The sequence below is a fragment of the Bidens hawaiensis genome, unplaced genomic scaffold, assembly GCF_021521415.1.
Source record: "Bidens hawaiensis isolate Kalapana, Puna unplaced genomic scaffold, B.hawaiensis_p1.1 tig00031846_1, whole genome shotgun sequence".
Lineage (NCBI taxonomy): Eukaryota > Viridiplantae > Streptophyta > Magnoliopsida > Asterales > Asteraceae > Bidens > Bidens hawaiensis.
This window is the reverse complement of record NW_027495395.1, coordinates 8,085-24,285: the sequence shown is the minus strand read 5'-3', so window position 1 is coordinate 24,285 and position 16,201 is coordinate 8,085. Positions and strand designations below refer to the sequence as shown.

At 30.5% G+C, this 16,201-nt stretch overlaps 1 protein-coding gene across 1 annotated transcript; it reads left to right on the top strand.

Annotated features, from left to right (window-relative positions):
• The first annotated feature begins 12,082 nt into the window (after positions 1–12,082).
• Positions 12,083–15,500, top strand: LOC143582722 (putative protein S-acyltransferase 12). Its single transcript, XM_077065208.1, has 7 exons — positions 12,083–12,477; positions 13,934–14,147; positions 14,232–14,323; positions 14,416–14,542; positions 14,625–14,710; positions 14,778–14,843; positions 15,228–15,500. The coding sequence occupies exons 1-7, from the start codon at positions 12,289–12,291 to the stop codon at positions 15,342–15,344; spliced, it is 891 nt and encodes a 296-aa protein (XP_076921323.1). The 5' UTR covers positions 12,083–12,288; the 3' UTR covers positions 15,345–15,500.
• The last annotated feature ends 701 nt before the right edge of the window (positions 15,501–16,201 follow it).

The following is a 16,201-nucleotide window of genomic DNA, read 5'->3' as shown; positions in this document are numbered from 1 at the left end:
TGTGTTAGTAAGGGTAAACATGTCTTTTACAATTCATTCAACTTACAAGTTTGCTCCATCATCTTTAACCATATTATGTGTTTTAATTTAATTTGTAAACTAACTTCTCACCCATGATTTTTAAACGACTATAGCCTTTTCATACGTTAATATTTTTAGAAACAAATTGCACCATAAATACGAGCATTTTATTCTCTTTAATTTGGATATGATATTGTTGTAATTTTTTTTTATTTTAAATAAATTAATATGTTACGTAAGGGTGTTCAGTGTCGGTTTTGATGGTTTTTAAGTTAAACTTGTGAGTCCAATCATTAATACTGATTTTTTTGTCATCCAAAACCAAACTCAACCATTGAAAGTTGAAATCGAATCGTTACTAACGGCATGGTTCCAGTTTGGTTTCACAGTTTAAACTTTAATAATAAATTTAGTTTAAAATAATTGATAATTTAAATGTAACATCAATTTTAACTAAAAACCAACATAATATGATACTTGAGATGATCATAAATAAAAAATGATAATTTTAGCCACATAAATGGTAAATATAATGGAAGATCTAGGACGTGAAATAATAACAACAAAGATTACAAAAGAAATCATATTGCAATTAAGTTAATTTACAGTCTTTTCTGGTTTCATATGGCCGGTTGCTGATATAAACCGCGAACCAACCGTTCACTATGTTTTGAAAATTTTGAAACCGACCAACAAACAGAAAGTAAAAAAGAAAAAGAAAAAAGAAGTCAAACCAATGACCGATTTAAACGATTTTAATGTTTTAACCGAACCATAAACATTTATATTTGTACGTGATTAACAGGTTCAAACATCCGCTGTATTACACGGGCACCCGTCTAGTTAGTTATAATTTATTGATGTGGCTGGTCAGTTGGTGTGGTCTGAGCAGAATGCATTTATTCTAATAGTGACAACATGTAATTAAAAAATAGTGAAAATACGTACATGCCATTGGGTTAATTCGTTATGTGTCACTATAACCTTATAAAACCAATCATATTATACATAAAGCATATTAATAATACTAGTCAGGTACCCGCACAATATAGTGGAAAACAATACTTAAAAGTTGTTAGCACGCCAAGCCAAGGCTAGCTCTAGCTCAACTCGAACTTCATACCAAGCATGACTCATGTTCGTTTAATTATTTTAAATGTTTAGATAACTTGAATACTTTTAATCACATTTTTATAAAACATATAAGAAGGCAAAAAAATTAAAGTTAAGTAATATTTGGATAAACATGAGGGGTCAAAGTTGTAAATATTTGGATAAACATTTGTTTTCTAAGAAACTTGTACATTCATGCAGTAATAACTTATACATTTTAAACCGTCGATCTGTTTTGAAAAAAATTTATATTGAAACGTTGACAAAAATATGCTCGTTTAAATAGGTATGTTCAGATTTTTGTTAACCATATTTTTGTAAAACATATATGAAGAAAACTAAAAAGGATAAAATTAAAGTAAAAATGGATAATCATGAAGGGTTAAAGTTGTAACTAATTCTTAAATTTACAAAATTTCAATAAAGTTGAGGTACTATGGTTGTAATTATGTTTATACAAATCAAATGAACGTGGGTAATATGTTTGTAAAAGACAAATCTATCCCTACTTGAACATTTACCTAATGCATAATAAATTGTAAATCCAATATGAAGTGTCTTAATTTGCCCCTCTTATTGTATAGAAAGTATACATTATAATAATGAGTTTGAATCAAATATAAATAACTTTTACCGTGGGAAATGTATAAATAACTAGAGTAATGGGAAAAGTTAACGTACAAATTAAATTAACGTGCTAATTGTGAAAATCAAGTAATGTAATTACACTACTTGTATGTATAGTTACACTACTTGATTCTCACCGTTAACATGCTAATTTAGTTTGTATTATTCAACCTCATATAGTAATTATGTTAACAATAGATTAATTATTATTACACTATGACTTTTGAACTATGGTAGTTATTATTACACTATATTATTTTTTATAACATAGTTCCTATAGCTCAAAACTGCAATTATTATTGTTATTTATATGTTTAGTATGTTAATTTTATGTGTACTGGGTATCACCCCATAATATAGTATGGAAAATAACTACCATGGAAAACTCATGTGTTGCACAAGTCATTGTATAGTATGTTAGACAAAGAGTACACACAGGATTTGATTACATAACAAAATCAAGCTCTATTTACCAGTAATTTAGATGTTCTACTAATTAATCTAATTGCCCTTCTTCATCATCATTGGAACCAAGCAATCATAGGGAACAACACTAATCATTAGACTGAGGGGTGTGAGGACTTTAAAGGGGGCGCTAGAGCCCATTCGCTCGCGCCCCCAGGCGCTAGTACCACACCAAGGGGGCGCTAGAGGGGCTCCAACACCACCCGTGAGCATGATAGCGGGAGAAGAGAGAGAGGATGTGGGGCGCTAGCGGGGCGCTGGAGGGGCGCTACCCACACCAGGGGCCAGGGGCGCCAACACCCCTCTAATCCAGTTTCTCTCTCTGTCACACATCATAATATTATTGGTTCTTGGCTCTGCTGGAGCCCCCACTAGAGCCCCACACCCCTTAGTCTTATAGTTGTCGCCATGACGGCCGAAAAGCCGCCAGCAACAGCAAGGCAATCAATGTCCCTCCGTAACCACATGGCCTGAAAACATCAATAAATCAAACAACCAATCATCGCAACGAAGATGCCGACAACTTGAATTAAAACACTGACAACTTGAATTAAAACACTGTGATAAAAAATTAAAAACGTTAACAAAAGTACTAAGATATTATGATAATAACCGTAGAGACTTGTGATAATAACCAGAGATAAATACGTGGGTACCAATAACAACACGTGTAAGTTTCTAAACACAAAACAAAGGTACAACAAATAATACATGAAATATAACAAAGTCAAGCATGTTTACAACCATTTAAGCATGAAGTACATGTTAAAGTACATGTTAAGAAGTTACAATTTTAGTATACGTAATATATTAATAACCTTTATTAAGAGATATTCCAGTCTTGTAAACAATAACTTATTTTTTTATCAATATTATAATTATGTTGGATTACCACATAATCTAAAACAATTACAATAAACTGACAGGTAAACAAACAACAAGCTAAACAATAACATCATTTTGAATAACAAACCCGATCCTACTAAAAAAAGTGTTTGGTCTTTGGGACCAAAAAACTACTATGCACGACCCATTATACTAGTTCAAAACAAAAACAATCAGACAAATTGAGACAAGTGACCGATAAGTGAAAGATATACTTTAGTTTGTGGCTTGATATTTGGATTATTGAATTTCCTGAAGATGTTGGAATTCAATAGTTGAACATTAGTGGCGGTGCGATGCCGTTGGAGAAATTGAACCGTTAAATGATAGTAGTGTGTTGTAGGCTTGTAGCCACCGGAATTGGAAAATTGTGGCATGATGTAACTAGGAGAATCGAACAATCAAATGATGGTCACAGTGCTGTCACATGGATCGAAGTTTCAATGATAATGGCCCGTAAGTGATTGATTAAGCTTATATTGGGGTTGAAGAATAACATGGTGGGATCAAGTTCCGTTAGTTCCAAGAACCAGTTAAATGTATTTTCTCCAAATGAACAAGGAAGACTAAATGTCTAAGAGCATCCACGATGGTGGATTAGTAAAGAATAACTAAACGCACCATATCAGATTTTCACTGATCCACTTTTAAACACAAAAAATTCTCAGTTTTCCTCCAACACTACATCCACTTTTAAACACCTATATATTTCACATAATCACCTACTTCTATATTTTGTTTCTAAATCAATACTAATAAAGGAAAATGTTGAAGATTAGGTGTCAAGCCTACATTTCTTCTAATTCTTAATCTCTTATTTCATTCATTTTAGCTATTCATGAGTCATGAGTCAAAACCATTTTGTCAAGTGGGTTATAACATAGTGTGAGTTTTATTCATTATTGAATTAAGTTTCATTTTCATACCTGAGGTTTGACCAATTACGCAACTTTAGTACTTTGTTTTAAATTTCTTGCAGATTAGCACCTGACGTTTCATTTAAAACAATGTTATTTAGAACTTTTTGTGAACCACCCGTTTGTTTTTTTCCATTAAATCTACATTAAATTAATTTATAAGTATTTTGATAATCACAATTGATATAACAGATCTAGTTTATTTTTATTATTTCAAATCTCGTGTAATACACGGGTTCAAAAGCTAGTACTTGTATAAACTAAAATACTTTTATATATATCTTATTTTTTATTTCATACAATTTAAAAATAAAATAAGTTATAGTAAATAGATTTAAAACAGAAATAATAAACGTTGTATAAACAAAAATTTAAATTACTTAAACCATAAATAAACCAACCACACGCAAACACACACACAAAAAAATTATTATTATTTTTTTAAATTACATAAATAATAATATTTTTTTATTAAAATATTTTACCGTTGAAAGTAAAAGCAAACAAAAAGAAATTATTTTTTTATCCAAAAAGAAAGATAATTAAAGTTGGAGGTTGAAATTGTTTTCAAAATTTAAATGAAAAATTAGTTATATGATGCTCATTTATCATATTTACTTCCATCTATTTTGTGAATATGTTTTAAACTGAGCATCATCCCCAACATGCATTTATTCATTTCAGAATTTTAAACAATATCATATCAAAACTAAACGTCATATTGAAGATGCTCTAACTTTTAAAAAAAGTTTGGACCAAAATCATAATTTAATCTTACCATATTCAAAATCTGGATAATTAACTCTAAAATAAATATCACACGAGGTCTTGTAGTGCCATGTGACCGATTGTGAAACAATTTTGCCCACGTTTACTTAGGCATTCCTAGCCGTACTGCTTTTTATATTTCAAAAATCTCACTTGGTTAGTTTAACCACCAACCTAATTTGACATTCTGAATATTGTATTTTAGTAAAAATAAAAGGTCCCTAAATTGTATTTTTTTAGCCATGTTTACCAAGTATATAAAATGACATTTCTTTAACACACTTACCTTTAACTTTTTACACAGAAGATTAATTAAATGTGTAAGAAAAGATTTATATTTTGATGGAGGGGGTGGACGTGGGTAGTACCCTCTGGTACCTCGGGTTGAGCGAAACACTGCCGCCAACCCCTTTCGATTCCAATTCGTGCCGGATTTAACTACCCGCTCACATCAACCATTATTTTCATTATTTTTACCATGTTCAATTTAATAAATTCTTTAGGGTATTAAAAAAAATGGCTCCACCGTTTAGAATAATGAAAGGTAAAACTAAGATGTGAAGTGCACACTCATTCAAAACGATACTTATCTTCGACACCAATATGGGGTTCATGTGAAGCTCATAAGGGCTAAGACATCGCAATTTCAAGTGAGATAGCCCATTGTTGATAATAACCAAATAATTGTCCTAGCTGCTTACTTGGATACCTCTTAGTGATTTAATTGAAACATCGTTTAAATTTGAGTAACATAAATGAAACATTATTGAAATCTAGTAATTAATTTATTAAATTGCCTCTTTTCATAAAGACTACTTAAAACATTCTATAAGGGGAGGCGGAGTGTTCCTCATCCCACCCTCATCAGACCACAACAACCCCAGTTAAGATGTGTCACATGTTTAAACTCACAACAATCCAAATTAGGGGGCGGTGCGCCCATATGACATAAGTTAATTCCTATTCACTTGACTTTTTGCTCCATCCATCTTCACACATCATCAAAGTTCAATCTCAGTCCACCCAAATTCTTCCTACTCGCTTCACCCGATTACCCACCTCGGCTCAACTTACTCGTCCCAACCCAAAAGATCTCGCATGAGAGTGAGCGAGTTTGACCCCCACACTACCGTCAACCCCACCCCACCACCGCCCTAAGCGCTTTAACTTTACACTTCCACTTTTGTTAAATATTCCTACAACATATAAGAAATTGATCAACAACACTTTTAAATAGAATATTACAATGGGTATAAATACAAGATAAAATGGCTAAACTCTAGGGATACAATAAATACAAATATAGTAATGCATGACTTATTGAGAGTGTCTTTATCTTGACTCACCATGGTTGTTTGGATTGATTCTTGAGACTGGAATATTGATTGATTACTAGTCTTGATACAACACACTCATAAGAGAGTATTTAATTTACGTACGCTATCTTTTTAAACGGGACCAATGTTTTGTTTCTCTTTTCCTGGTAAAAAGGGGGCGACTCATATGATGCCAATCCCTAGCCTCAAGGCCCATATAAAAGTATGAAAGACAAACACGTGACCACTTTTTTAGATATGACAAGTACAAAATAGTACTCGTTTGGACAACTTAACTAATTTGCGTTTACAACACCTATAATAAGTGATACTAAGTTGCTAACTTGTTTTTATCTCAAAACTACAACTTGGAAGTGTGTTATTTATAAGCTAACTATTTTAATTAAAGACTTGTGAGCTATATATAAAGAAAGTAAAATGTGAAATTAATACATCATCAAAATACTAATTACTAGGTATTGGAATTCAGTCTCATACATGGATGACCGGTCCAATGCCCGTCATATATCGAGCATACTTGTGGGTATCGAGTATATTCATTGGGTTCTTAAAAAAATATCCATTGAGATTTTCTAGTATATATTTTTATATAATTTGTGTTTTTAATTACAAATAATATTATCCAGATACATATTCTAAAAGAAAATTTCATTGTATACGAAATGACGTATTACTAATTTACTAGACAAAAGTTGAGGAAAAAATGAATATAGTTATGGTTGGATAAATGATTCATATTTAAAGTTTGGATAAATGAATATATGATTTTAGGTAATAGGACTCAATCACTCAATACCACCTTACCCCATAAGGTCCCATACCTGATCCAGTACCCACATGCCCGTCCGAAATATATTTCAAATGTCAAGTAATTTTATAGAGCTTGAAGTGCTTTTATTTTTTATTTTCGTCATTGTTTCCCCTTCTCATCCCTAGTCATATAACATAAAAAGAAAAAAATATTACAGGGGAATGTCACAAAATTACTAACCCACCAATTTCTTCATAAAAACAGATAATATATCATATATGTGAATCCATCATTTACATCGTAACTAGTGGGATTTCCCGTGTTTCACAGCGGGCATTTGCTTGGTATTAGCTCAGTTAGTTATTATACCTATATCAAGTCGGTTTGAAACATAGATAGAAAACACGCCGCAAGTGTAGTAAAAATTACGTTAAATCCAAATCGTTAAACATTATAACTAACAAAAGTATTTACTTTAATAAGCAAATAAAATAAACTCAACATTTTAAAAATTATACTGTTAAATAATAAAAAAAGTATCGAAAGGACTTAATTGAAAATTGATCAAATGGAACCAAGATTGTATTGTTCAAAATTCTGTAGGTACTAAATCTGCCTACTGATAACTTTCACTATAACAATTTGTTTTTCCAACAAGAAAGGGACCTAACTGAATATTGATCTAAATGGAACAAAAAACGTATTATTCAAAATTTTGTAGGGACTAAATATGCAAATACTAAATTTCACTGTAGCTGCTACAGTACACCATTAGGTTTCCTTTAATATATATATATATACTAGTTTGAGGCTCATGTATTACACGAGTAATTGATGAAAATTTTGTACTTTAACCAACCATTAAGTGAAATATAGTTAATAAAATGATCATATATTTTATAGAGTTACAATTTATATTAAAATTACACAAATATGTTACAAATAAGTAAAACAGTCCTTGTACACTACATTTGTAATTGTCCGTGTTTATCACAAATCAAATCTTTAGTTCATGCCTACTTATAACTCTTAATAAGTTAGCATATAGGTATGTTTATAACTCTTGATATCGCCACGTAAAATTATCCGTGTGATCAATAAGATTCTTTAAGTACATACCAACCCTAGATAAATGATAATATATCGATGAAACTAACAAAAAAAATATTCTTACACATAAAATATCATGCATGTTAATCAATTATAATATATATAATTTCATTTGAGATCATGTGATCATATTTATCCTAAAACATGATTATCCATAAAACAAATTACCTGAACTTTGATGATATATTCATCCTTATAATTTTTAAAATTTAAAATTGATTGATCAAGATAAATTTAACGTCATTAATATTTTGTGTATAACAAATATTTACTTGATTTTATATTTTACAATTAACAACTGTATAATTAAGTAACATATAAAACCGGAAATTAAAATATAACAAAATGATTTTTTTTCATTCCATATTAATGGAAAATGACAAAGACATATTATATTCAAATAAAAGTTATTATTATGAGTTAGTAGAATAATAAAATATTTAAAGTTGCATAAAGTGAATGTAGTGGTTCTTACTTATAATAGTTTAAAGTATTGAATAAGGAATGCTTAAATTTTGAATACTAATCCCTTGTCATTTGTTAATATTATGGGAGTTGTTGAAATATTTAATTAATCGATATATATATATATATATATTATTAAGTTATAGGAAAAAAAACAAAGATTTCGGATTTGTTGGAAGCATGGTAAATGACTTTTAACCGGATTAACTATTTTTTTAAAATTAATGTGAAAATATAGGTTCTGAAACATTTTGGTCTGAACTATAAAAGAACATTTTGAAAACTAAATATTGATTTCTTATTGCTAAAACTCTTTATAATACACAAAAAAATCATATAAATAAATGACTTATACTTAATATAGTAAATCGGTATATATATAGATTATAAATATATAATTCAACTTCAATAATTTAATACTAAACACCAAGATATATAGTAGATATTCTCTATGTTTGCAATATTTATACAAAACGTTTGGAGAAAATTAAGAAAATACACATTTTCCCGAGTTTAAATGTATATGAGAAGATTTTAAATCCAAATTTGGAACCAATCTTATATAAAAAATTATGCATTGTTGCTAGAATCCCAGTTTAAAAAACAATTTATAGTTTATCATACAAATCCAAATTCTTCGACAATAATACACATTTATTTGCTTTAATTTGCAATTACCTATTACTTTAAAATTATATTCTAACAAACATGTAACGTCAATTTTAATATTTCCTTATTTTCATATTTCACAATTTATGTTAATGAATGAACCAATTAGGATTTACATATAATAAAAACAAACTTGAATTCATATATTGACATAATTTAAAATATAAGGACCATACATTGAAATAAGTGAAAAGTATGTGAGGAGGGTTATGAAGATGACAAGTGGCAAAAATAAGTAGTCTTTTATTAGAATAGATAGATGTGTAATAATGGTTACGTTAAAGTGAAATTGCTCTTTATGTGTGAACCCTTAAGTGGACAAAAATGAAATTGCATTAATTTACCGTTGTTTTACTAATCTCGTGAAAATAACGTTAGAAGTGACGGAATGTTAATTAGGCATCTGGTGGCGTTGATAGCCGAAAGACAATAGTACATGCACCAATCGGCAGCGTCCCGATGGTTGAGTGTTATTTGCCTTATGTCCAAGGCTTGATGCAAAACTACTATCGAGCCGGGAGGTCTCACCAGAAGGAGTCTCTCTATTCCTAAAAGGGTATAGGTAAGGCTGTCTACATCTTATCTTTCTCAGACCCTACCATAGCTTTGATATTGGTAAGATATACCGAGTATGATGATGATGAAAAATGGTAACGTTGAGTTTTATTATAGATAGATAATTTGATTATTATATATGTATTTAGACTTGTAAATTGCTATCATTTATAAGGTTCACCCACGTGTTATCGTATAAAAAACATCTCTGTCTATTCTAAAGATAAAACTAAATTTGTCGTGGAAACTGATATGAGTTTTATCAACAAAATCATAATAGTAACAACTAATGATAAAATAACAATAGAAAAACAATTACATAAATTATTTAGCAAACATAAATGTTGAATACAGTTAAAAAAAAAACCTAACAAACTTTCAGGGACATTTGATAGTCCAAATGTGTAATTATTTTCTATCAATATAAAAATATACTTTATTTTAAATACAACTTTGAGATTGGTGTCAATTTAAAACCGTAAGTGAAAAAATAGAGAAAAATACCACAACCCATAAAACTACATACCAACATTGCTACAATGTTGTTAAGTTAATATGAGCCAAACACGGTACTGGTACCGACCCAATCCGAGCATAGAAAATTTTGAAACTGAAACGAATACCATACCTGTTATGGCAATATGCTACCTGTTCGAAATTGGAAGTAAAATATACGAAATTAGAAGTAGAATATAGCACCGGTACGATATCGATATTCAATATAATATGCTTATTCCATATGAATATGCTTTACTCACCCACTATTCTATACTTAACCATTTTATAATTTTTGTACATAAATAATAGAAACAATTTTAAAACAATTATCTATCATCTTGAATAGTTGAAGTGCGTAATTATACACCGTTGAAATTACCAAGTCAAGCAAGCACTAAGCCATTTATGATACAAAAAAGTCTTTTTATTTTGAACACAATTCACTTTTAATTAATATTTTTATTGAAATGATGATTTTTTAACTTAAATAAATAATGATATTAAATACCTAAATAAATTAATTGGTCACAACCGTTACTAAATGCACTATATATATAATTTAAGTTTATCATGAAAAGAGTAATATAAAAATTAGATTGTAAAATAAACAAAGTTTAGTAATTAAGAAAAAGTTATAAATATTAAAGATGCATTTTTGCTTTTGGGTTTATATTTTATTTATAAAAGTATTATTTACAAGTCAGACATGAAATCGTGAAAATTAATATAAACGATTGAGAAAAACTTATTCAGATGCTAGAGATAGTTTCAAATGTACAGACATTTAAAATTAAAAGACAAAATTATAAATTTTGTTCTTTAAACATATACATTTTTGGATCACGTATTTTAAAAGTTTATTTGTAGGCGGTGTTCTTTACATGACATGTTTGTTTGATTTCCGTCATTTTGACTAACTGGCATCCAAAAAACCTGTTATGTCTTTGCATATGAGAGTATTTATGTCTTTTTACACATACTATTTAAGTATCTATAATTAAAAAAATTAAATATATTACTAGAAAATGTAACTAAATAAAATATGCTAAACATAAACCCCGTTAAATCATGGCATGTTTGGATTTAATTGAGTTTTTGGATGACAGTTAGTGTAAAGGGTAAAAGGCGAATATACTTTTTTCATACAAAGAACACAACTTGCAAATAAACTTTTAAAGTACTTAATCCATAAATCTAGGGCTGTGCAACGGTTCAGAATCATGAGAACCGAACCAGAACCGAAACCGAAAATGACTGAAACCTAGAACTGGAACCAACACCTTTTATAGTAAACCGGTTCGGTTCCAGAACCGATAAAGTCGGTTCTTGCTAATCGGTTCTGGCTAGAACCGGTTCCGTTGTATATTTATCAAATGAGTTGGTGCAAACTTTGCAAATTACAAAACAAATTTTTATAATTGTATGTCTTATTTCACAGTAAAACTAATTTAGTTTACAACATGAACCTTCGTTATATATTTTTCATTAAAACCTAATTCTTGAACTTAAATAAATCATTAGCAACAAGAGATTAAAGGAAGATCATATCTTTTTATATTAAATTATCTCGATAGCTTAAATCAAAACTGATCATGGTTGCTAGGTTTTTAACTTAAAGAAAGAAGATTTGAATTAAAAATGACTGAATGAATCCCGATTAATAAGTTACTCTATAAAAAATTGGACTTGGATAAAAGACGAATATATTTTTTCATATAAAGAACACCGCCCGCAAATAAACTTTTAAAATACTTGATCCATAAATGATAAATCATATATATTTAAAGAACAAAAAATTGTAATTCGGTTAGATTAAAAAAGTAAACCAAATAAGGGGTTAATAAACTAAAACTAAAGTAAACAAATACTTTAGCCAGTACGGCAAACGAAGAATCAGTGTTGAAGAAGGCTTTTAAAGTTAAACCACCGTCGATCACACTTCCTTCTTCCTTAATTCTCCCTCCACCATCTCTATATAAATCAACACACAAAACGCCGTCGTTTCACCCTGGCTTCAACTCACCTCAAACGCTTATTCCCGCCCACGTCACACCAACGTCATCATTTCATTCCCAAACGACGCCGTTTTAATTTCATTACAAACTCAATGGATCTCAACCTCTTCAAGCTATGTTCCGGTCTTAAGTTCCTCGGATACTTTATGATCCTTCTCGTTGCCGGGATTATTGCTGTGTCTTATTATGCCGTTGTTGTTATCACGTGGGCCCCGCAAGTTACCCACGGTGGTGTTACAATGTTGCTGGCTGTTGTTGTTATTGTCGTGTTTCATGTTCTTGTAAGTTGTGTCCTATACTTTAATCTTGGTTATTGAATTGGTTGGTTTTAATTTGGGTTAAGGCTAATTGGTTTTTGTAAATTGGGGGAAAGATTATAACGTCATATTAATGTGCATTGTGTAGATAAATGGGTGATCATAAATTATACTTTTTTAGCATTGATGATTATTAAATTATGTGAATTTGATGATCGTAGCTGTAGAGTGTTGTAGACTTGTAGTAATTGTTAGGTGCTAGGCGGGCTGTGGGATGTGGACTAGCGATTAATAGGGTTAATCAACTGTTAGTTGGCGCCTAGTCGGGATTTTTACAACCATAAAAATTGAACCTTGATTGAAAACCGAACTGTTAACTGAATAATATAACAGAATTTATAGATAACTTAACAAAACTGATGTTTATGGTTACGCGAATAATTGAACTTGATTAGCCTATCTGCCTGTCATTTATTTTAGAACTTAAGGTTACAGTTAATGTGTTTTCGTTAACTGAATTTAACAGAAAATGAAGCTTGTACGTTTGTGGTTTTTAAATTTTATATATTCATTTCAAGTATATGTTGCAAATTTTTGTTACATAGCTTGAAATACCGTAAACAAGTTTAAACTCGGCATATTTTTGTTTCGGAGTTTCATAATTGAGCTTGGAACGCCATAATCGAACCGTTTTTAACTGGGATAAAGGAAGATAATTACATTGGACAATTAACCAAACTTAACGAAACTGGGTTGAAATCATCAGTTAACCAACCTATGGTTAACTGACCATTTAGTTGTGGTCATAGTTGTTGATTGCAAATAGTGGGCAATCGCGACAACCTACTTATACGCGGGAGTTGTCTGATGTTTAGCTTGTTTTGATTCACAAAATTGCGTTTTTTCGTGGAACTGGTTGAGATTGTTGCTGTTTAATCAGTTTCAGTGCCTTAAAATTTGGTTTTTGATTTTTTTATAAAATTTAATTATTGCTAATCATTTATAAAAAAAATGTTGGGGGTGCATTACTGAGTTGGTAAAATCACAGTTTTTGCTAGAAGAAAATAACATGAAAATCAAACTGGGACTTTAAAACAGGGTCTTATAATCGTAGGGATTACTCTATATAATAGTAACAAAGTTTTGAAATTGAATCCTTTATTCCAATCAGGTCATTAAAGTTTCTTTTTTGTTCTAATTCTATATATTTTACTGGGATAACAGGTTTTGTAGGTTTTTTTTATTTTTAAATAGTTTGACATTGCAAAATATTTTAAATTTTTTTTAATAAAATTTGAAAAAAAAAATAATTGTAAAAAAATGCAAAAAAAAAAAACTGAAATTTTGCACACAAAAAAGTTTTTTTTTTCTATTTTTCTGTTTTTTTTTTCCAAATTTCCAGATTTTTTTTTTTTTGCAATTTTTCGCAATAAAAAAATTATTTTTCTCAATTTTTAAATGTAAATATCTTGTTTTGCAGCTTGTGATGTTAACATGGAGTTATGTCATGGTAGTTATCCATGACCCGGGCTCAGTTCCTGAAAACTGGAAACCCTCTTCACCGGAAAATCTAGAAGCAGGACCCGATACGTCAGCTTCCACATCTTTAGACGCGCCTGAAAATCGACAAGCTTTAGGGTATTGTCGTCATTGTCGAAACGGGAAGCCACCTCGTTGCCATCATTGTTCTGTTTGTAAGTTCGATTTATTATATATATTTTAATTTAAACCTAAGCTACTAGTTTATACGGTTTATATACGTCTTGTATTCGTTACAGGTCAAAGATGTGTACTGAAAATGGATCATCATTGTGTATGGGTGGTGAACTGTGTCGGTGCACGAAACTATAAGTTTTTCTTATTGTTTTTGGTAAATTACTTTCTCTTTGTTAAAGTGACTAATTATTCATAATTTCATATACATTATTTCATATATTAATTATCTTGTTTCTTTGAGTTCAGTTATATACATTTTTAGCGACAACATTGGATACTATAGTATTGCTTCCGAGTTTTTTGAAATTCTTCAAAGAAGCCGCTGGCCACTCCACGTCAGCGCGGGATCTTGCTCTTACATTTTTGACTTTTGGTATAAAATAATTTGACTTAATTTCCCAAAGTTAATTAAAATGTTTCATGTTTTTTTTTATATATTTTGTGTTTTTATACAGTTTTGAATGTGGCTTTTGCGCTAAGCCTCCTTTGTTTCATCATAATGCACGCGTCTCTTCTTTTCACCAACACCACATCAGTAGAGGTAATTTTTAGAAATAATAAGTCGTCGTATATTTATTTGAACTAAGTTTTTACTTATTCTGTAACAGGTATACGAGAAGAAAGGTGTTGTGAGGTGGAAATATGACTTGGGGCGCAAGAAAAATTTCGAGCAGGTGACTTCTATTTTCATGTGTAGTTTATACATAAAACATATACATGGTTTCTTAACATAAGATATATATATATAAACCCATTTGAGTTGAGAAAACCCGTGAAAATCCCATGTAACATCGTTTTTTTGATTTTTTTCATAGGTAATATATGTTGTTACATTTCATACAAAAGATCGAAAAATAAAAAAAGAATTGTTTTGCTATTTTTTACATTTTTTTTAACTTTTAAAACATATTTTTCAAATACCATGTTTTTAACTAAATTTATTTTTTAAACACACACACACACACACACACACACACATATATATATATATTTATATTTTCTGACTAAGATAAATGTCTTGTTTTTAATTTGGTTCTTACATTTGTGTTGTATGGCAGGTTTTTGGCACACGAAAGGCGCTTTGGTTGTTTCCTTTGTTTGCCAAGGAAGATTTGGAGAATATTCCCGCGCTGCATGGCTTAAATTTTCCAACATGTTCGGATGATGAGTCTTGATAGTTTTTAAGTTTTTTACTTGCTTTATTTATCTGTAAAGTTTTGTATAGAAACAAGTGTTATAAGTTTTTCATCAGGTACATTTTGATATCTTTTGAAATTGAACATTTTTATTTTCACATTGTTGTCACTGAATACCAGCTACTTGTTCGAAACCTGGTATTGCCAGGTTCTGTATTTAGTGTTAATTATTATCACTACTATCATTCATATGCTTACAACTATCTCATTCATCCAACTTTGAAATCATGAGAACTACTATGAAGTACATAGTTACATACTCCCAAGAAGAGGTGCACAAACTTGGGATTTTCATAAACCGGCTCGAGTAACAACCAGTCTGGGTATGGTCAACAAAAGTCAGAACCGAGTCGGGTAATCACCGGTGCCGGGTATGGTTTGATATCTTTGATCGGGTTTGTCGGGTTTTTTTTGGGTTTCGGGTAGAGTGGGTTTGGCTTTTGACCGATATTGGTGGAAGCGAGTCTGGCAGAGTCCAATTCTGGGTAGGAACCACCGGGTCAGGTCCGAAACTTGTTCTTTTTTCCCACCTCTACTCCGAAGTTATGGGTGCAAAATGGTTAGAAGTGCAAAACAAGTTAAAGCCTGATTTTGAGTGAGGTGCACAAGCAGGGTATTTTCAAAAAAATTTGAGACACTCCTTTGCCTTAACTAGCTTTCTAGGCCAATAAAGTTTGTGTCACTTTAAGTTATTGGTAATAAACCCATCAGTTTTTATCCATCAGTCTCAATACTCTTGTGCAAAGGTTTTAGTTATGAGTTATGACTTATGACCCAAGAGGCCATGACTGTACTATATGAGGCCCATAGTGGAGATTAAAGCCCATCCCATTCAT